Source organism: Cnephaeus nilssonii (genome assembly GCF_951640355.1).
Source record: "Cnephaeus nilssonii genome assembly, chromosome: 10".
Classification (NCBI taxonomy): domain Eukaryota; kingdom Metazoa; phylum Chordata; class Mammalia; order Chiroptera; family Vespertilionidae; genus Cnephaeus; species Cnephaeus nilssonii.
Window position 1 is genome coordinate 46,283,627 of NC_137081.1, and position 23,581 is coordinate 46,307,207.

General features: G+C 43.4%; 1 protein-coding gene across 1 annotated transcript in view; it reads right to left on the minus strand.

The window, feature by feature from the left end:
• Positions 1–23,393: 23,393 nt before the first annotated feature.
• Positions 23,394–23,581, minus strand: part of GAD1 (glutamate decarboxylase 1) — a gene marked incomplete at both ends in the record, with an annotated part of 40,183 nt that continues 39,995 nt past the window's right edge. The window contains one exon of the mRNA XM_079783268.1: positions 23,394–23,567. Within this exon, the coding sequence (XP_079639394.1) occupies positions 23,394–23,567 (174 nt within the window). The remainder of the gene's footprint in view (positions 23,568–23,581) is intronic.

The window sequence follows — 23,581 nt, forward strand, 5'->3', positions numbered from 1 at the left end:
TAGTTTGGTGCATCTTTTTCTTACTGAACCTGGGCAAGCTCCTATTGGTCACTGCTGATAAACCATAATTTTAATAAAAAGAAATATTGCCTGGGCTTAATGCCTAGTTGCCAGAACTACAGATTAGAATGACTTCTTTTTTTAGACTTTTTGAAAATTGGGATCATATTTGCCCATCTTTCTGAAACCAGCCCTTATATTCTTCCGACCCATTCTTAAAGACGATCAAAGGGGTACAACGATTTCCTATGCAAGTGCTTTCTGTACTCTGGAACTCCAGGTCAGGTCCCTCAGGCTAATTTAGAGCATCTAGGTCAGTGGATTTCAACCCTGGATGCACCTTGGGATCACTTGAGACAGCTTAAAACTACATCGCTGTGCCTCTCAACAGGCCAATTGAATTAGAATGTTGAGCTGGAGCCCTAGCAAGGTATTGCTTCTTTAAGCACCACCCCCACCGCCCCCACCCCCTCACCCCCCACCCGTGATCCTAATGTACCACCAGGGTTTTTGTTTTGGGGGATATTGTTGTTTTTAAGCTAATGCTCAGGGCCCAGAATTCTCTGTGCCTAAGGCTTAAGCATCAATAGTTTTAACCCCCCAGATGCAGCCTGGATGAGAACCATGGATGAGAAACTGTTCTCAATTTAACCCAGATGTTGTGCATTCTTCTGTTACACACAGCCCAACCTGATCCAAACTAATGCAGGTAGGGTTCACCATTTGGGTAAGATGCCTAGAGATACCTGAACCCTCCTAGCCCAGGGCCTCCTGGAAAGCAAGGACAAAAGATCAGTTCAAGGAGAAAGTACAAGAAACCAGGTCAGGAAAAGTATACAGCTATCAGATCAACTTAGTAACTGAAGGTGTTCCTGTTACTGAACTGAAAAGATTCCTCTAACCAGCACTAGGATGTTGAGGGGGCCCTTTGCGAAAATGATTTTAAATCTTACTGGATTTTGGTCCAGGTTCTTGGGGGAAGCCTACGGGAGGCTGGGAGTATGCAGGGAGGTGGAGGGACAAGGGGAGGGTGCACTGTCTAAGAGCTCCACCATATGTAGGCTAATTGTCCCCTATATAGATGTAAAGATGCAGAAAGCAATCCAGAGTGCCACCCAGACCCCAAAGTGGAATTTGTGAGGCCTTCCAATGTCACCTCGAGAACTAACCTCATGGCAAGGGCAGCACACATGAGTAAGAATCTCTAATTACTTTTTTCTTTTATTGATCTCAGCTGATCTATTCATTTGGTCCAACCTGCACTGAATGGAGGCTGGTCCGGTTAATCTCCTCCTGACTGTGGGGCTTGCTTAATTGTTCTTGGCATCTAGTTTATTGCCTGGGAGCTTTCCTCATGAAAGATGTCATTGACACCTTGGAGAAGGGAGTTCTTCATAATATAGCATTTTATTTTTTTTTTCTGGAAAGGATTTCACCTGCCAAATAGGAAAATACGGTTTATCAGGAAAACCGGTGGAGCATTTTTCACGCTCTGGAGTTCTCTTTCAGCTGTTCAGCCAGCCACGGTCTGGGCCATTTTCAAGATCACTGAGAGCCAGTGAGTGGCTTTGCCCACACAGCCCTCCTGCACGCCTGTGCTTGGGCCCTTCAGAGCTGCCATGTCACTTCGGAAAGAGCAATGAGCTGCCGCTCTGGGTTCAGATTCTGACTGCCCTGTGATATTGTGATTGATAATAGGAAATACCGCAGGCAGGCAGAGCTGGCATGAGGTGAGTCAGGCTTGCTATTCCTGGACTAGATAGTCTCTGAAGTCCCGTTTTATAAGACTCGAAGATGTAACCGCATGTAACATACTGTAGCAGGATTTTCCTGGAGAAAATGTCTTGAACTCCAAGGGTAGATAAAGTAGATATTTAGGGTGTTGAATAACCCTCAAATCAAAGTTACAGAACTCAGTGGAGGTGTGGCATACAAAGGGGCCTGCCACCCTGTGCCCTGCGGGAAGAGTGCCTGCCCACAGTCTGCTGAGGGCCCTGTTCCCAGCCCCTTTCAGCTCCAGAAGACCGGCCACGGGGACTCCATGGAAAAGCAGGCTACTACCCTGATTGGCACAGCTCGGTTTGAAACTTCTCCCAAGTTATCTTGGGAATTAGAACTAAGAGATATAGAGGGAAAGCCTAGTGACCTGTGGCTATGGTGGTGTTCAGTCCTATAGAAATGAAGTATGGGATGGGCCCTGTGTAAGACAAGTAAGCAGAGGAAGCTGGTTGAGACTGAAGAGAAGGAGGAGTAGGAGGAGGTGGAGGAGGAGGAGGAGGTGGAAGAGGAGGAGGAGGAGGAGAGCTGATGCACAGATAGAAACAAAGATACAGACAAGCTGAGGCCAATGGTCTGTGGAGGACGGGGGTGGAGAGAGAGAGAGAGAGAGAGAGAGAGAGAGAGAGAGAGAGAGAGAGAGAGAGAGAGAGAATGAATGAGCTACAGCTGTGGCTATCTCTTTGGTCATATCAGCCATGGGCTCTGCCCATGAAACAGCTGCTCTGTGTCCTCCCCAGGCTTAGGCTCTGCTTTCTATCCTGGCTAGTTGTGAGGAAAAGTCAACTTACTGTGGGTGAGCCTTGGGTTGGGGGTCACAAAGGCTGTAGATATCCTAAGAGATAAACTGCAGACTTGAGATAGAAGTTGGGGGACAGTGTTTTGGGCACCAGACTGAGCCTGAGAACACTATGGAGAATAAGGCCCTTGGTGAGGAGGGGAGCCGTGTGTCCTGAGCAGGGTAGGGTTGGAATGAGAGGGAGAAGAGAGCTGCTTTTTGTGGCATCAGAGAGGAGAACAAGAGAGTAACGAGCTTTTGGCACAGGTAGGAAAGGGATTGGGAACTCCACACCAGGTATAGTAACAGTGAGAGCTTTCTAACACTCTAGAATGAAGATAAGTCCTTCTGCTCTGAAAAGGGCTGGAAAGCAAGGTTTGCTGAATCTTTGGGAGGACAGAGAGCCAGTGCAGAGACCTGTGGGAGCTGGTCCCGTGATTCACAGTTGCTGGCCGGCCCGCTCATCCACAGTCCCTTAACTGTTTGGCCTCTGACAGCCTAACCATCTGGGCTCAAGGGCCCACTTCATTGGGTATCTACCTGTACTAAAGATTTCTTAGAAGAGCAAAAGCACCCTGAAAAGGGCACCCAGTTTACTGTAAAACCCAGAAGTAGAGTCTGCATCTCCTGGCCCAATATTTGTGTGTTGAGCTATTAGTTAGGACTCCTTGGCCATAGATAGTAGAACCCACTTCATTTACAATAGTTATAAAACAAATATGAATATATATAATTATAAGCGATAGTAAAATTTATGAAGACTGAGAACAGGATATCGTGAGAGAAGAGTGGAGATGGGGTAAAAGGACAGGTTTTAGACTGGGTTCTCTTGGAAGCATTTGCATTTAAGCTGAGACCTAAAATATGAGAAAGTATTATTTGGGAGAAGAGGATTTCAGATAATGGGAAGAGTACAGGCATGAGGAGGAAAATATATGGTTAGAGCATAGTGAGCAAGGAGAGCAGGGGTCAGAAATGAGGACTGAAAGGGGGTCCAGATCATGTGGGGCCATGAAGGCTGCTGTGTGACAAACTAGCCCAAAACGTAGTGGCTTAAAACCGTAAACACTCATCTTCACAGTTTCTATGGGGTAAGAGTTTGAAAGCAGCTTAGCTGGATGGTTTTGACTAGGAAGCTCATGAGGTTTTAGTTAAAATGTTAGCCAGGGCTTGATGGGGGCTGGAAAGTCCACTCCCAAGATGGCTCACTGCCAAGGCTGGCAGGAAGACCTGGTTGGTGGAGGGAGGCCTCAGCGCCTTTCCACCTGAGCCTCTCCACAGGCTGCTGGAGTGTCCTCAATACACGGCTGCTGGAATCCCCCCGAGTGGGCAACGCGTAACAGAGAAAGGGGTGTGTGTGTGTGTGTGTGTGTGGAATGCCTCTTATGACTTGAGTTCGGAAGTCACACTGTCAGTTCCACCCCATTCTCTTGTGTGTTTTTGTTTGTTTAATTTTTTTTTTGTTAATCCTCACTGGAGGATATTGTTTCCAATGAATTTTTAAAGAGAGTGTAAGGGAGGGGGAGAGACAGAGGGGGTGGGTGGAGGGAGAGAAACATCAATGTGAGAGAGACACATAGACTGGTTGCCTCCCTTACGTGCCCCAACCAGGGCCAGCGATAGAGCCTGCAACTGGAGGTACGTGCCCTTGACTGGAATTGAACCCACAATCTTTCAGTCCGAAGGCCAACACTCAAACCACTGAGTCAAACCAGTTAGGACCACCCCATTCTCTTTGCTAGAAGTGAGATACTAAGTCCAGTCCACATTGCAGGGGAGGGCAGTTATAGGGGTTTTGTTAGAAGGTTGGGGCAGGGGGTGTGGGGTGGTGATGTTCATGGAAGCCTAGGGCAGGAAGAAATGAAGCTGAGCCTCAGTCAGGACTGGGCCCAGGGGCTGGAATGCTGTCAGAGTACTCTATTTTTATCTCTGGTTCTCTCCTCCTATTCAGCTTCCTCTTTGGATTGGCCTTCTTGCTTCTCCTGTCCACAGGTAACATTTACCTCCCATCCCCACCCCTCTGCTCTTGAGATTGCAAAACATATACAGACCAACTAAATTTTTTCTCAATTCCAAATTCCTGGGCCAGAGAATCAGATTGGCTCAAATTTGGTTAGATGTTCCCTTCAGGTTCCATCAGCGTTGGGCAAGGCAGTGGTGACTTCTACTTTTAAACATGTCAGAGGCCCAACTCTGTGGAAGAAGGTGAAGAAATTTCCTGCTAGAGGGCAAGCTGAGTAGCATCCCAACTGTGTCTGTCAGCGTTCTATCCGTCTTGTCAGTCTGTCATTTCATCCCACACAGCCTGGAGATATTTTACAGGTGCTATTTCCATCAATTGGAGTCTTCTAAAAGTGGATGAATCTTTGATCACAGGAATTTTGAAAGTATAGTAAGTCTTGCTCATTAAAACGGCTCCAAGAAAGGATTCATGGAGCTTTTTTTGCGTGCTTTTGGAGACTATTAAATAAAATGGTTGAGTTCAGTTGCAGTTAATCAATTGAATAAAAATATAAGAGGACTGTTTTTGATGAGCCAGCTAGTATAAGTCTTATTAAACTTAGAAATAGGAGCCAATGCCTGCAGGTGTGGCTGAGTGGTTGAGCATTGACCTAGGAACCAGGAGGTCACAGGTAAATTCCAAGTGAGGGCATGTGCTGGGTTGTGAGCTCCATCCCCAGTAGGGGGCATGCAGGAAGCAGCCGATCAATTAATCTCTCTCACCATTGATGTTTCTATCTCTCCCTCTCCCTTCCTCTCTGAAATCAATAAAAAAATATATTTTAAAAAAAGAAACAGGAGCCAATACTAGCAGCAAGATAGAGCATGAACAAAAATCTTAGTAGTGTTATTAAAGTGGTTCCCAAGGCAACTTCCCAGTGAAAGGCAGGAGCTTTTATTTTGGAACAGCTGCTGCAGAGAAGGAGGGCATTAAGACCTAGTCTCCGTGCTGTCATTGTGGCCGTTTCCAGGCAGGGACTTGCATGCTTCCAGCAGGGAAGTCAGGACAGTGGGCAGTCTCACCACAGTTGCAGGAAGGTACCCTGACTGGTGCAGCCTGTGGCATCAGATTTCAGAAGCCAGTTGGCCTCCCCTTGGCTGAGTTACTTTAACATGGGGAGAAAATATTTTCATCAGTCCCTAGAGGTGATTTCACAGAGCAATTATCACTGGGAAAGGTAACACAGGGCTGGCATAGCTTTGCTCTGACTTGCACTAAACCTTTAAAGATGAGAAGAGTAAAAGGCAGGAAAGGAGGTTAATGGGACTGAAAACAAAACTTTGAATCCCAACCACTTTAGCCTGAGGTCAATTCTAAATGAGACATGTTTCCTTGATTAAAAAAAAAAAAAAAATATATATATATATATATATATATATATATATATATATATATATATATATCTGGGAAAGTCTATGGTGACCTAGTTTGAGAAGTAGAGGAGAAATGCTGCTTTGAAGTTCTTCTTAAATGTAAGAAATCTTTTAACGGACTTCCATCTATAAAAAATGAAAGTTTTCTGAGAGGTAGGCCTTAGTAATACATTGTAGTCCAGAATTAGGTTACTGAAAGGAACTGTTGGTGGGTCTGGGCCCCATATTCTGGGAACTTTGGACAGAGCTAACCAGGCTTGAAGTGAGGTGAGGAGCTGGCCTAGTGAGTCTTCTTTGCGGCCTATTGTACTTTCACACAATAAACAAAATTTCAGAAATCTTCCCTTTAATTTCACTTATTGTTCTGCGAATGTCATTCATGGGGCAAGGCAGTCCATCTAATTGAGTGTACTTGTATAGGCAGGTGTTCACAATAAAAAAATAAAAATCAATAGAAGACTGTTAATTTTCACAGCAAATAATATTGGCCCACATTATTGGGCTGTTATAGTTAGTTTGCTGTTTATCTGTTGGCACTTTTTAAAACGATAGCATCAAGTGTAATTGTCAACTAATGTTCAGGGCATTAGAAGGAGCTTCATTCAACTCCTTAGTAATAACAGTTATTATTGTACTCTCTAAAAACAATTGGCTAGTTACTTGCAGCTTCCAAAGAGCTCCCCAATCTAGGAAACTGCAAATTTCGTAGTAATGATTATTGAGGTTCAGTGGTAACTCCAGTCATAATTTCAATGTAATTGGTAGAGCATGAATAGCTATGAATTATGTCATACATACAACCTATTTACAGGGAACTCACGGTTATTTGTGGTATGTGTAATAAAGCAAAATTTAAATTGAAGGTTAATTTTAATAAAAATCACTTTTATACCTCGTTTTCATCTGAATGGATACCACCTGTTTCAAGGTGCTAGCAGGGAGTGAAATAAAAATAAACTTTGAAAATACAATTATTTGTTATTTTCCACCTTTTCGAACTAATGCTAAAAGCCCATGAATGAAACAGGAAATTTTGATACAGCATTGTTTTCTAGGGCCAGGGATTGTCAAAGACATCAATAGACATTAATTAAGAATATTAGATCCTTGCTGGGTAGCTCAGTTGGATAGAGCATTGGCCCAATACACCAGGGTTGTGGGTTCAATTCCCATCAGGGCACATACAAGAATCAACCAACGAATGCATAAATAAGTGGAACAACAAATCTCTCCCCCACTTCTCTCCCTCTCCTTCTCTCTTCAATTAAAAAAAAAAAAAATACAATTAGGATTGTGTTCCTAAGCGTATTCAGCTAAGAAAGCTCTTGTATTACAACTTAAGATTTCAGATTTTTGGTCATTGTCTACACTTGGGATCATCCAGTAGCAAACCCTCAAACTAGAGTTTGATCACAAGTAGTTTCCTTGGGCGGTGAGCCCAGGAAAGACCAGTGAGGGAGTGGGAACCTGAGGTCGGGAGGGGAAGGAAGTGACTAAAGCATGGGTTACTACTGTGGGCAGTTGGAGCTCAGTGCCCTTGGGGAATCTGGAGATGATGAGCAAAGAACCTCAGACTTGCCCCAAGGCAAGGAAGTTAGAACATCTACCCACCTACACCTTATCTGGAAGCGGCTGGGGATGCTTCCAGGCCTTAACTCCCCAGGCTTGCTTTAATAGTGGGCAGAGCAGGACAAGCAGGCTAAGAGTGCTTCCTCGGACACAGAACCACATTCTCCAAACCACCCTGACCTCCATGTTCGTAGGGGGCACACTTTTTACTGAAGGTTTGGGTAGTAGAGGGATTTACATCTAAAAGAGCATGTTCACCTTAAATGAACAGAACATTTAAACTGAATATTAAACATTTCTCTTCTTAAAGGTCTTTGCTATCCCTCCCCAGAGAATTTCTCACAGCCATTCTTCTCTTCACTACTTGTTATAGGTTGAATTGTGTCCCCGAAAGAGAAATGTTAGAGTCCTAATCCCTAGTACCTTAGAATGCAACCTAATTTGGAGATAATGTGTTTACAGAGGAAGTCAAGTTAAAATGAGGGCACAAAAGTGGGCTCTGATCCAATATGCCTAGGTCCTTATAAAAAGGGGACATTTGCATAGAGGGAAAATGACAAAGGACATTTTCCTCAGCATCTTCAAGCTGAGGAGAGAGGCCTGGAGCAGATCCTTACCCCAGAGCCCTCAGGAAGAACCAACCATGCCAACAGGGTTGGCTCTTGAGCTTGGTCTTCTGGCCTCCAGGACTGAGAGACAATACATTTCTGTTGTTTAAGCCACCCAGACTGTGCTACTTTGTCACAGCCGTCCCAGGACACCGATATACCAGTGCCATTGTACCCCGATTCCTCCTCCACCAAGACCTCTGTCTCCTGTATTCCCACATTCTTGCTCTTTTGCACAATAGAGGAAGATTCAAATTTTCTGTCATATTATTGTGAAAAGCAACTGAATTCTCTTTAGTAAACTCTTTCCCATCTAGGTTAATCCACAAGGAGCCTAGTTGTTAGGAACCAAGGCTCTCCATTAGGCTGTTTTCCTAAAACAAAGGAGCAGTTCTCTCCTCCCAGTCAACTCCTGGACCTACCAGAATAAAGACCGTAGTTCCTGGCTCTCGAGCACCTAAGTTTGGCCAGGAGAACATAAACATGTGACATGGTGTCATGTGGTGGCTTCCAGGAAGCTTGCAAGAAAAAATGACAGGAGATATGAGCCCTTTGCCCTCTTCTTTGTCCACTCTTCCTTCTTGTGGTTAGGTTATGGACAGCTGGCTGAACAGAGAATCATTACTGGGGACCAGGAGGAAACCATTCCTTGGGAATAGAAGGCCATATATTTTAAAATAAGACAAAAGAAGCTTGGATCCATGAAGATGTTATGAAGCAGAACCTCAATACTGGCCATGAACTGCTCATTTTTGGACTTTTACATAAACTCCATAAAAGAAACAAACCTTTTAAAGCTGCTATTCCTCTTCATCCACCCCCCAATAACTCAACCCAATCCTAACTGATAAATTCCTTTAGCTTCAGCTTCATCACAAATTAGAAATTTCCTTAAGTGTTTGCTAGTTGAAAGTTCCAAGAAAAAGATAGATGTGGCCCAGCTGGCATGGCTCAGTGGTTGAGTGTCGACCTATAAACCAGGAGGTCACGGTTCGATTCCCGGTCAAGGCACATGCCCGGTTGTGGATTTGATCCCCAGTGTGGGACATGTAGGAGGTAGTTGATCAGTGACTCTCTCTCATCATTGATGTTCCTATCTCTCTCTCCCTTTCCATTCCTCTCTGAAATCAATAAAATATTGATTTAATATATATAAAAATACATATTAAAAAGATAGATCTGTCTAGCCCCATCTTTTTTTTTTCTTTCTTTTTTTTAATCCTCACCTGAGCACATGCTTAGCAAGAGGGAGGGAAGGAGAGAGGGATGAAGAGAGAGAGAGAGAGAGAGAGAGAGAGAGAGAGAGAGAGAGAGAGAAAGTGATCAGTTAACTGCCTTCCATACTGCAGATCAAATCCACAACTCAGGCATGTATCTGACCGGGAATTGAACTGACAACCTTTTGGTGCACAGGATGACAATGAACCAACCGAGTCGAGTCACTCTGGCTGGGGGTAGCCCCATCTTTCAATGCCTGTGGCAGAGGTGGCAGGCTTCCACGAGAGATTGTGTTCCCTGGGTGGAACTGTGTTTGGGAAGTAGCTGTCCAGTCTGGGACTACCTTTGCTAGTCTATCTTGCAGATAAGTGAAACTGTGTGTGTCATTTATGAACCAAAGCTCTTCAGAAGCACCGGTTCTCACTTCTCCATCCTTTGTTCCCCTGTCCAGATGGAAGAGAACACTGAAGCCATGGGGAATGGTGGAGTAATTTATGGTGGAAGAGGGGGACACAGAGTTACCATGTAGAGAGCTGTGCCCAAATATCACATTGAATTGTAATGTGAAAGGGAAATAAGCAACTCTGTGTGTTAAGCACCTAGAAGTTTCTGTTACAGCAGTTAGCATTACCCCAATATGATGCATACCTGTCTATCAGGCCCCCTCTTCCTGACTATGGATTAGCTGCTTGTGGTAGATTTATAACTGTTCAACAATATCTGGTTCCCCTCCCTGAGGAAGGACTATACTTTCCTACCCCCTTGATTCCAGGCTTGACCATGTGACTTGACCATGTGAAATGTGAGTAAAAGTGATATGTTTAATTTTCAGTAGAGGCCTTTAAGAGCCAAAGCAAGTTCAACATCAGAAAGGAAGAGGTTAGCAGCTGGTCTGTAACCCATTCTCTTTCCCCTGGGGATACAAATGGGTGGTAAGGGGGATTACAAGAAAGGACTTAGTCCTTATGAATGTGCTAAGCACACCTTCTGAAGATAATGGAGAGTCTTCACCTATGGAATGCTTTCAGCTATTTTCTTTTTTTCTTCTGCTGTAGCTTTTAGCAGGAGGTAATTTGGCCTGTCTGGGTGGCTATGGTAAACAAATCTGGGATTTCTGTAAACAAATGTGGGCTATGGTCCACTGGAAAGTTGTCAATAAGCTATGTATTGATTAGAGTATAAACTGGAGCTATTTCATAACCGACAGACTTCCTTTTAACATGTGAAGCCCTCCTTAAAACCCACCATTTTAAATCTGGACAAGGATGTGTCCTCATGCAGAAAGAAAGGGAGAATTGCATTGACAATCCCAAATTTCTACATGTTTCACTTGTTTCTTGGAATTGCCTATATCCTTTGAATTATTACTACACTAGAAGACCAGTGTGCGAAATCACGCGGCCCCGCCCACTCGTGCCTCGCTGCGCACACAGCCCTGCCCACCTGCGCGCACCTCGCTGCGCACACAGCCTCCTGGTGACCGGTCTTTGGTTGTTACGGCGTTACGACCACTGGGTTTTTATTATATAGATTTTAGCATTAAGTAAGTTCTTTGATCCCTGTGAGTTTGATTTGACAATCCAGCCTTTGTATTATCTCAGCTATTTCCTTTTTTCTTCTGCTGTAGTGACCAGCAATGCCCCGGAGGTGGCTGCCCCATCAGCCTGTCCTGGATTGAGGATGATTTGGAGAGGAACCCCAGCTGACATATTATGGACATGGAATGAGCATGTTTTTTTCTTTTCCTCCTTATGTTTTTTTAAGCCACTAATATTGTGGGTGTCATTTGCTAAGGCAGCATAACCTAACCCAGTGGTCGGCAAACTGCAGCTCGCGAGCCACATGCGGCTTGTGAGCCGTGGTTTGCTGCTCTGTTGACTAATGAGTTTGCCGACCACTGTCATATACTACCCTTTACCTCTTTGCACACAATATGCCACAATTGCCTAATTCTCACAGCTTCCAACTACACAGTAACATTTAGTCTAGTCCAGTGGTCGGCAAACTCATTAGTCAACAGAGCGGCAAACCGCGGCTCGCGAGCCACATGTGGCTCACGAGCCGCGGTTTGCCGACCACTGACCTAACCCATCATGACTGTCCTGGGGTCAAGCATCTGCCTCTGGTCTATTGTTAGGCTGGAATAATATGTGCAAATGCACACTGTCATCAAGATATTCTAAGCAGCAAAGTCCCTTAGAAGGGGCTACAGGCAGGAAGGTAGGGTAATCGTACTTATTGCCTTGCTGTTACTTTATTTCTGGCCCCTAGCACTCTCCAAAGTCCTTTGCAATAGGACTGAACAGCTATGTTATTTAGGACTAGGGGCCAAGTGTACAAATTCATGCATTTTGAAAGGAACTATGGGTCGAGAGGCTGTGGGGGGCACAGGGGCGGGTCTTGGCCCATCCTCCTCACCCCCACCCGGCCCCTCCTGCTGCGGCCCAGGTCCCCTGTCTGCTGGCAGCCCCGCTCCCACTGCTGCCACTCCCACATGCTAACGGCGCTGCCCCCACCCTCCTGCTTGCACCCGCTGATGGTGCGGAGTGATTGGGGCTGGTGTCAGCAGTGGGTGCAAGCAGTGGCTGCTGCCCCGATTGCCCCTCAGGAGTAGGGGAAGGTAGAAAAGCCCTCACGGGCAATCAGGGCCAGCAGGATTGATTGTAAGTGTCATCAACTCAATTCAAATGAAACTGGATCACCATCTTATACTATACATAAAAATTAACTCAAAATGTATGAAAGATTTGAATGTAAGACCTGAAACCATTAAACTCCTAGAAGAAAACGCAGGTGGTATGCTCCTTGACATTGGTCTTGGTGAAGATTTTTTTGGATCTGACACCAAAAGCAGAGGAAGCAAAAACAAACAAGTGGACCCGGTCAAATAAAGAAGCTTCTGCACAGCATAGTAAACCATCAAGAAAATGAAAAGGCAACCTCCTGAATGACAGAAAATAGTTGCAAATCATATATCTGATAAGGGGTTAATATTTAAAACATATAAAGAACTCATACAACAGTAAGAAAAAAAATCCCAAAAATCCAATTAAAAATGGACAGGATCTGAACAGACATTTTTCCAAAGAAGACATACAAATGGCCAACAGGTACATGAAAAGATGCTCAACATCACTAATTGCCAGGAAAAAGCAAATAAAAAATGCAATGAAATATTATCCCATATCTGTTAGAATGGTTATCATCAAAAAGACAAGCAATAGCAAGTGTTGATGAGGCTGTGGGGAAAAGGGAACCCTGTGCACTGTTAGTAGGAATGTAAACTGGTGCAGCCACTCTAGACAGCAGTATAAAGGTTCCTCAAAAAATTAAAAATAAAACCACCACATGATCCAGCAATTCCACTTTTGGGCAACTATCCAAAGAAAATGAAAACACTAATTTGAAAAAGATATATGCACCCCCATATTCACTGCAGCACTATTTACAATAGCCAAGATATGGAAGCAACCTAAGTGTCCACTGATGAATAAATGGGTGAAGAAAATGTAAGATTTTATATATATATATATATATATATATATATATATATATATATATATATATATATGATTTTTTACTTATATTACACACACAGCCATAAAAGAAGAAGGAAATTTTGCCATTTGGGATAACATGAGTGGACCTTAAGGATATTATGCTAGGTGAAATAAATCAGACAGAGAAAGCAAATTCTGCATGATACTACTTATATGTGGACTCTAAAAACAAAAAACAAAACCCCAAGCTCATAGATACAGAGAACAGATTAGGCGGTTGCCAGAGTTGGGAGTGGAGGTGGGCAAAATGGTAAATGTGAGTCAAAAGGTATAAACTTCCAGTTATAAAATGATAATGGTACAGCATGGTGACTATAGTCAACAATACCTTATTAATATATTTGGAAGTTGCAGAGAGAAGATCTTAAAAGCTCTCATCACAAGGAAAAACTATGTTAAATAGACGTACTATTTTGCAATATATAAAATGTTGTTGGATCATATTGTACACCTGAAATGAATATAATGTTATATGTCAATTATACCTCAATAAAACAAAACTCAATTCAGACTGGCTGAAGTGTTCCTTATTCCCAGATTCCTGTGGGCCCCAGATCCCTTCAAAATGGGTCAGAGGACAGGCGGTCCCTGCCTACAATGAATCTCAGCGCTGCATTTCTGCTGGCGAGTGCCACTGTTTGAATCACCATGACCTTCTAAATGCCAGACCTCTGTCTGGAGCACCCATGCGTTCCAACCTGCTTCGTCGGGCGCCCCGGATCCAGCCCCTCCTGGCTTGTGGCTGACCGCAGCTAGCTGTGCGCCCGCCCGTGTTCGGCCTCTGCTCCCAGACTCCGGCCCTTTGCGCCAGCTCTCGGGGTTCCCTGGCTCTTCTGGGCCACTTTCCACCAGCCCGGATGAGCTGCTGCCTCTCTCCGCAATGTGGGGAGCAGCCTTCGAGGAGCTAAAACACCGTTTACACCCCGCATTTGGCAGGTGAAGCTAGGTAAAGATGAACTGTCCCACCTGGGTCGGCCACAGGCGCCGGCTGAGTGTGGGACGGTCGTTTGCCCGCTAGGTGGCGTCTAACCAGCCCGAGGAGAGAATAAAAGCTTTCCTGTTAGAAAGGCACAAAGGTTCTTTTGCATTTCGTTTCCTTTTCGGTTTAGTCCACCCACCCCCATCACCACCCCCACCACCTCCAACCCTGAAAATTACAGTAAAACAAGGCACCTTTCTACTGCTCCCTCCCGGGAGGATTCTGGCTTCTCTCCGACTCCCCTGACGAGACTAAGGCAAGAGGCTGGTGCTTGATCTCAAGTTGCCTTCCCAGTTTCATTTGCTTTCTATTAGGTCGTAATTGGAGCCCACTGAGCACCAGTAACCCTCACCTCATTCCAATCCTTCCTTTCAGCTGATTTCTCTAAGGCCCACAACTCAGTTTAGCCACAGGTGTCATTCTCTTCTCTTTCCTCCCCTCCCCTCCCCTCCTCTCCTCTCCTCTCTTCTCCTCTCCCGCCCCCTCCCCTCCCCTCCCCTCAGCGTTTACTCTGCCATCTTTGTAAATTCACCGTGAAGTTTTGAACAATCCCGACTCAGTGGGGTAAAACACGAACCTGTGTTGTCTTCCAGGATCTGGTCCCAATATTGAACCTCTCTTTCTCGCTATGTAGGGGCCCCTTGCAACAGCTTCGATTCCATAACTTCCTAGCCCCCTTTTGCTTATTAAAAGCTGGCCCAGCTTCTCAAAGCTGTTCATGTTCCCATCCCACCGGGCCTGTGACGCAAGGGACCTGCGTGGGAAGGAAGAGCCCCGAACTGCTTGTTCCTCTTCCTTCCACCCTCAGCCCAGAATGGAGGGGCTCGCACCTCCTCTGGGGTGCCTCCTCCCCTTCAGCCTCCCGGCTCTAGCTGCGTCAGGGTGTTGAGCCCCAGCTCACACCCCTGATAATCCTTTCCCTCCTTTCTGAGAAGGTAGTGGGGTTGGAGCGCTGGTCTGAGGCCATGGCTGGTGTTAGAAAGGCCTGGCCTACCACGTCCCAGGAAGCTGTGAGCAAGGTGAGCAACCCAGTGGTTGCCAGTTCTCTTTAGAATGTGAGGCACTTACCACTTTCTGTCTCCCGAATTGGATCCTAAGCCCCAATTTTGAGACCAACAGAACATCTCCACCCTCTTCAGTTTCTCCTGACACGTGCCCGCTCCCAACACACACACACACACACACACACACACACACACACACACACACACATGCTTGGAGGACCAGGAGCACAGGCAGACCCTGAAACAGCTCACCCAGCCACATCCTCCTGCTGTTCCTCCTTTCACGCTGCTGCAGGGACCTGGGAGCACGAGGGCCACGTCGTCTGGGCACCGGAGCAGAGGCATCTGCAGCCCTGGCGGCAGGCGAGCTCTGTCCTTTTCACCCCGTTCTCTTCCTCTGAGGCCTTCAAATGTACTTTTGGGGGGGAAATGCCCTCAAAAGTTAATCACTTGGAAGCCATCATCGTCAGAGTCTTTGTTCGAGCCCAAGTGAATCCAATAACGTAAGGTCCAGCCAGAAGGCACGGCCCTTTCCACAGAGCCATGGACTCTGTTCCTCAAACTCCCCCATGTGGAGGCCACTCTGTTATGTGACTCAATGTCATGCCAGCTTGTGGTCTAACAATTTCAGTTTGTAGTGAGGTGACTTCTCTTCTTATCACCCCCCCTTCACAGATTCCCGGTGCCAGTTCTTAGGAATAATCCAAGGTCTCCCTCTTCAAAAACGAATCTCAATAAGACATTCCCTGCTCAATTTAGCAGATTCCTGTTCACACCGATTCATTGTTCTTGGACCACATCAACCGCGTCTTTTCCTCAGATGCGGTTCTTGTCAGGCCTCGTTGGCACCTATGCACATTTAACGCATGGTGGATCCTGCCCACAGGCCCCCAAAGATGTCCATGTCCTTATCCCTGGAACCTATGTTACATGTTAACACAGAGTTCGCAGATGTGGTTAAGTCATGGGTTTTGAGATGGGGAGACTATCCTGGATTACTTAGGTGGGCCCAGTGTAATCACAGGGTCCTTACAATGGAAAGAGGGAGGCAGGGGAGTCAACGATGGAGATGTGAAGTAGAGCCATGAGCCAAGGAATTCAGACAGCCTCTCGAAACTGGGAGGGCAAGGAAACCGAGTGTCCCTCAGAGCCTCCAGAAGAAATGCAGCTCTGCCTCCCAAACTGTCAGAAAGTAAATCAATGTTGCTTTAAGTCACTATATTTGTGCTAATTATTTACAGTACATAGCCCTCCAGACAAGCTCAGCCACTGATAAAGAATCCTGGGGTGAACATCGTCTTTCAAGATGGGGCCCCTGTTCCAACTGTTGTGTCAATGCCAAGATTCCTTAGGCTTCGCACATGTTGCTTTGCTCATGGGATCCTTACTGTCTAGGGCTTCATCACCTCACCTGAGGAATCTATCTCATCAGCCTGTTTAGGGTCAAGAGTCTATTCCTATGGCCCAGGGGATGGAAGACTCTGATTGGCTATACCTGAGTCAGGTGACCATCTCTGGAATCAGAGGATGGGTTCATCTTTCCAAATTACACTGGGAAAGAATGAGGAAAGGGTAATCTCTTTAAGGAAAATTAGAGTGGTGTGATCAGAAGAGAGAATGGGTGCTAGGCAGGCCTAAAACACAGATGTCCATTATGAAGACTGAGGGAATCAGGATGAGGAGTTTTGAAGTGGTTTTATTGGAATATTAAAGCAACCTTGTATTATAAAAATTTTCATTCTTTTTTTAAAATATACTTTTATTGATTTCAGAGGGGAAGGGAGAGGGAGAGAGAGAGAGAGATAGAAACATCAATGGTGAGAGAGAATCATTGATCGGCTGCCTCCTGCACGGCCCCCTCTGGGGATCAAGCCTGCAACCTGGGCATGTGCCCTTGGCCAGAATGGAACCTGGGAACCTTCAGTCCACAGGCCGATGCTTTATCCACTGAGCCAAACTGGCTAGGGCAAAAATTCCATTCTTGAGCCCTAAATATAGTGAGCTCCCCTTTATTAAATGGTTTTACATCATCATTTGGTCAGATTAAAGGATTTTAAGATTCTTGCAGGTAAATTCAATGCATGCATCAGGTTTCCTTTTATCTGTGAGAGATAACAGAATTCCCATAATGCCTAGGAGCAGAGCCCCTTGATGTGACTGGAGCGTTTCCTGTTTAACAGTCTGCCTTATCTAATAGTTAGCTTTTCCAGCTTCAAGGCAGCAAATCACCTGAATCCTAGTGCTTTCAAAGCAGCCTCACAATTGATGCGTAGGAAGCAAAGTTAGCCAGTCAGTTCTCAGAGAGGGGCTATTAATAAACTTTAATAAAGAAAAGTTCAAATGCAGGCAGATGAAGGAAAAAGAAAATGACCCAAATGGAAGGTCTGAGATGTAAGAAGGAATTATGCTCAAATGAAGCAGCATAGGTATATCTGAGCAAAAATCACTTGAATAAAATGATTAATAATGTAAAAATTGTAGGGTTAAAAAAGAGAGGCCTAAAATACTGGATAACCATGGAATATATATTGGGAGGAGGAGGATCAGAAAAAGAGTATTCTAAGGTTCTAATATGATTCATGAGGAGAGTAAAATTATTAACTTTTGAAATGGAAAAGTATTCATGCTAATATATTTAGGCTAAGCAATGAAAAACAGACTGAGAGTATAAGTTACGAGTAGTTATACTCTCCTAAGTTAACATTGGAGAATAACAGCAACAAAAAACAACCCTCAATTAATTCAAATCTTTCACAAGAAAGGATAAAAAAGGAACAGATAGATCAAAATAAGGTGGTAGAGTTCAATCCAAATATGTCAGTAATCACAAGTGAAATCCTTCAGTTAAAAGACAAAGATGGTCAGATGGAAAAGATGATAAAGTCCAGCTATCTATATGAGGCACACCTAAAACACAAGAATTCAGAAATATTATAATTCAAAGAAGAGAAACTACATAGTAGGCAAAAACTAAAGAAATGTGGCATAATCGTATTAATACCAGACAAAATAGACAAGAAGGCAAAAAAATAAAATAAAAATAGGGAGTCACTACATAATGATAAAGTTTTAAATCACCATAAAAATGTGGTAATTAAAACTTGTTTATACCCAATAACAAAGCAATAAGTAAACTATAAGGAAAAGAATCAACAAATCTTCCATATTTAGAACTGAATAAAATGTTGTGTGTGAAAACTTGTAGTATATAGCTAAAGTATATCATTAAATGCTTCTATTAGAAAAGAAGAAAAGCTCAAAATTAATGACCTAAGCATATAAAAATGAGCAGTTAGAAAAAGACTAAAAAATAGGTAGACGAAAGGATATAATAAATGTAGAAGCAGAAATTAATGAGGCAAAAGAAATCACAATTTAGAGTATTGACCAAGGCAAACATTTTCTGAATAGCTTAATGAAACTGACAAACCCTCTGCTAAGGTTAATCAATAAATGCCCTGGCTGGGTGGCTTAGTCAGTTGGAGCATCGTCTCATACACAGAAAGGTTATAAGTTCAATTCCTGGTTGGGGCACGTATGGGAGGCAACCGATCAATGTTTTTCTCTCTCTCTCTCTCCCTCTCCCTCTCCCTCTCTCCTTCAAGTCAATAAAAACATATCCTCAGGTGAGCATTAAAAAAAAAGATTATTCAATAAAAAAAGACACAAATGACCACTATTATGAAAAAATATGGAGAATATAAGTACAGATGCAACAGATATTTTAAAAATGAGGATATTATGTTCAACTTGATGCCAATAAATCTGAAGACTTAAAAATATGTACAAATTCATAAAAACTGACTCAAGAAGACATGGAAAACTTAGTTTATGAATTATACCACATTAATTAAGCATTCTCATTTATTATAGAATCTCTTAGAAAACTAGGAATGAAAGAAACTTCTTTAACCCAATAAAATGAATATATGAAAAACCCTAAAGTAAATATAAAACTAAGTGTTAACTGGTGAAAGTATTTCCTCTAATATCAGGAATAGGAAAGGGTGAGTGACCAACACCTTATTTCTGCATTGTACTGATATTCTGGCCGGTGCAGTATATTGAGGAAAAGAAAAAAATATATAAGGAACAGAAAGGATAAATAAGCTATCATTATCCATTGATGCTATATTTCTCAATTTGGAAAACACTAAAGAATCAAAATTATTTGAGTTTATGCTTATGGTTACTATATCCAATATTAAAAATGTTGATGTTCTTTGAACTGACCCACAGATTTAATGAAATTCCAATAAAAATTCCAATAGGATATTTTTTGGTGGAACATGAATTAATTCTAAAATGTTTAAAAATATATTTTTATTGATTTCAGAGAGGAAGGAAAAGGGATAGAAACACCAATGATGAGAGAGAATCATTAATTGGCTGCCTCCTGCACACCCCCTACGGGGGACGGAGCCGGCAACCCGGGCATGTGCCTTTTGACAAGAATCAAACCCGGGACCCTTCAGTCTGCAAGCCGATGCTCTATCTACTGAGCCAAACCGGCCAGGGGCTGAGGTTTCTTTTTGGGGTGATGAAATACAATTGATTGTGGTAATAGATGTACAGCTCTGTGAATATACTACACGCCAGGAAATTGTATACTTTAAATGGGTGGGTTATATGGTATGTGATCTATATCTCAATAAAAGTATAACAAAAACAAATGACTAAAATAAAAAAATGACAACACAACTGTTACCAAGAATACAGAGCAACTGGAAAATGTGTACGCACATTGCTAGTGAGAATGCAAAATGATACAGCCACTTGGGAAAACAGTTTCTTATACACATACCCTTACCAAACAATTTAGCAATCCTACACATAGGTATTTACCCAACTTGAATGAAAACCTATCTTCACACAAAAATATGCACACTAATGTTCATTTGCCAAAACCCACAATCAACCCAAATTTCCCTGTACTAGAGAATGGATAAACAAAGTGTGGTGCAGCCATACCAATGGAATACTGGGCAGTCATACAAGGAATAACCAACTGACACAGACAACAATAGTGATGAATTTAACATGCATTGTGTTAAGTAAAAGAAGTTAGACTCAAAGGCTACATATGATATGATTTCACATACATGGTAGGACAAGCAAAATTCGAGGGGCAGAAAACAAATCAGAGGTTTCCAGGACTTGGGGACTGGGAGCGGTGTTACACACAAAGAGATGGGGGGGAAATTATGGGTGTGATAGAACTGTTCTAAATCTTGATTGTGTTGGTAGTTATGTGACTGAATAGGTTTGCTAAAACTCATAGAACACTATACACAGTACACTAAAATGAGTAAATTTTACTGTATCTTAATTTTAAAAAATTCCCATTTTCCCCAAATAATTGTCCCATGGAAAAAATATCTCATGGACAAGGAGAACAGTAATTGCTGGGGGGCTGGGAGAAGGGGGAAAAGGCAGAGGTATGAGGGGATAAATGGTGATGGACAGAGACTTGACTTGGGGTGGTGAACACACAATACAGTGTACAGATGATGTGTTGTAGAATTGCGCACCTGAAACCTGTATAATTTTGTTAACCAGTGTCACCCCAATAAATTCAATAAAAAGGGAAAAAATCTCAGAGAACACTATACATACTGCACATGAGTAAATTTTTACTATATCTTAATTTTACCTTAATAAAAAAAATCCCCATCCCCCCCAAAAAAATTGTCCTATAAAAAAAAATAACATGGACCATGGGCCCAGACGCCAGATGATAATTTAACAGCTACCTAAAATTGTGCCTTTGTTACTTTAACCCCTTCCCGGCTAGGCCTGGCCCTGGATAAGGAAATACAGTAGCTAGGGAGTAGAGATGAGTTGAAAAATGAAAAAAAAGAACCTGACTTCGCCCAGCCACCAGCCTTGCTCTCCCTGCCACTTGTGACTGCAGCTGGAAACAGACCCGGATGAGGGAGAGGAGAAACTATATACTGTGTAAGATTGTGGAGATTTGCTCACTACACTGAGCGGGACATTTAGTTGCTAAAATGAGACTGTTCCTGTGAGTGAGAAGCCAGAAAAGCTATGAGATTGGTCTGAATTCAAATATGGGTGTGAAAAGAATTAGCCTACAGAGGGAGGGGACCTGAAGGAACAGTGAGAAAAAAATAAAGTGACTTTTTATGATCACCTCCCTATAGAGCCTAGTTTGTTTAGTACAATGGTTACATATGCAATCAGTATGCTAATTACAAGTGACTGTTATCCAATCCCTCTATGAACTAAATAGGGATCTCCTTGTGTTCCCAAACAAGTGAGATACTTTCTTTTTTTTTAATGAGCATTTTTATTTTCTTTTGATTTCAGAGAGGAAAGGAGAGGGAGAAATAGAAACATCAATGATGAGAATCATTTATCGGCTGCCTCCTGCACACCCGCTACTGGGGTTCGAGCCCGCAACCTGGAAATGTGCCCTTGACCAGAATCAAACCTGGGACCCTTCAGTCCGTAGGCCGACTCTCTATCCACTGAGCCAAACCAGCTAGGTCTGAGATAGTCTTATTACAGCTTAATAGAATATCAGATAATGGGCCCTAGCCTAGCTGGTCTGGCTCAGAGGATAGAGCATGGGCCTGTGGACTGAAGAGTACTGGGTTCCATTCCAGTCAAGGGCACATGCCCAGGGTTTTGGACTCGATCCCCAGTAGGGAGCGTGTAGGAGGCAGCCAATCAATGATCCTCTCTCATCATTGATGTTTCCATCTCTCTCTCTCCCTTCCTCTCTGAAATCAATAAAAATATATATTAAAAAAGAAAAAGAAAGTGGACCCTATTTCCAAATGAGCCAGTATCAAAACATATTTCCTGAGGAAGTGAACTGGAACCACGGTACAAGCATAAGCAGCAGGAAGGCGCGATTCTATGGTCTTAGAGGCGTTCAGATTTCAAGGACACCAAAGGACATAAGATCCCACGGGCAGGGAAACTGGTGCTAGAACAGTGCCTGGTACAGAGGAGGGAACATTTGCTGAGTGACTGAACGATTGGAATTCCAAGACGCAAATAGCAAAATGAGAAAGAGATGGCTTTTTCCCCCTACAGGCTTAAGCTGCAAATTAAAAAAAAAAAAATTACTATCATAATGATTTTATAGAAATAGAGCTATGACAGTGGGTTGAGTCCCAGCTTAAGAAGGGCACCAAGTGCCACCTAAAGTCAGCTAGTGGACAGTGAATGGGCCGTGGTGACTCAAGTAACTATAATTGGAAATCTCTCTTTCTACATGAAAACAAACTGGAAGAAAATTTTGTTTCAGTTCTCCATGGAGAGCATTTTTATTTGTTTATATTCTTCTCGCATACTCTAAAACGCACAGTGTGAGTTTCCTTTCCTCAGAAACAGGGTGAGGCTGGTCCAGTGATCTGAGATCTTCAGAAGGTCTTCAGAAACGTTGCCTTAGGTTTGAGCTAAGCAAGTCACAGGGATTGGTCATGAACAACCACAAAATTACAGGCGATCTAGTTATTATCCAACAGTTACTAGAAAAGCATTGGGCACACTGACCTACAGCCAGACAGACAGGGTAACAGAAGAGCAGATGCTGTTTAAGTGATGGGATTTCCATATACACGGCTCTATGTACAGTATCAGAATTCTCTTACAGACCGTAAACTTAGGCTTAAATCATTTTAAGGGCACTCTTATATAAGTACAAGTCTCACTAACTTTAATCTTTTCTCTTTGGCTCACAAATGCACGAAAATACCATGAACAGTTTTCAGAACTTACTGCATTCATATATAAATAAGATACATTACGAATGGGAAGAAAATACAAGACACCTCTTTAACATGGTAAATCTCTGAATATAAATAAGCAAATATTTCATATACCTACAATTAAACAGTCATTTAGATCATTACATGTGTTTTTCCTCCGCCCCAAGGTCAGACAACAGAGATATGCACAATCTACACAAATGAATTCCTAAAAATACAGCAACAGTACACCCGTAACAATGACTCTGCTAATAGTTTTCCTTAACCAGATACTAATGGGGTGGGCGTGGCTCTTGTCACCGAGCGGTAATTTTTTCTCATCTGTCATCACTTTAGGTGGGAAAAACAATGCCAACAAGGTCAACTCCTGCTAACAGGATTTCCCTTGGTCCCTACAACACGACACCTGGAGGAACATCTTTCCCGGGGTTGTTGGGCGAGCTGGTTTGCAGCATGTGTGGCCCGTCAGGTAAAGTTAATTGTCTTGGAGTGGGAACATGCTGTGATCTATTACTAACATCCGCTCGCTGTACATACATACATATATATAGATAGATAGATAGGTATATATAACTGTACATATATACTGTGTTCCTAATGTGCAACTTTTTAAAAAGAACATTATTTCCTGCTAACTATCACGAGCTTAAGTAAGGGTTTAACAGTAGTCAAGATATTATATTTTCCCTCAGTGAAATGGGCTATTGTTTTAGCAACTTGCCGAGGAGGCTCTAGCGTGCCAGCGGGGAATGGGAATCCCCATGGCCTCCTGTTCTGCGGGCGGTTACAGATCCTGGCCCAGTCTCTCTATCTCCTCAATGAGGAAGTCGATGTCAGACTGCGTGGCGGCCGGGTTCGAGATGACCATCCGGAAGAAGTTGGCCTTGTCCCCCTGAGGCTGGTAGCCAACCATGGTCGTGCCAGACTCCATCATCAGGGCTTTGATTTTGGGAGCCACCTTGTGATGGAAAC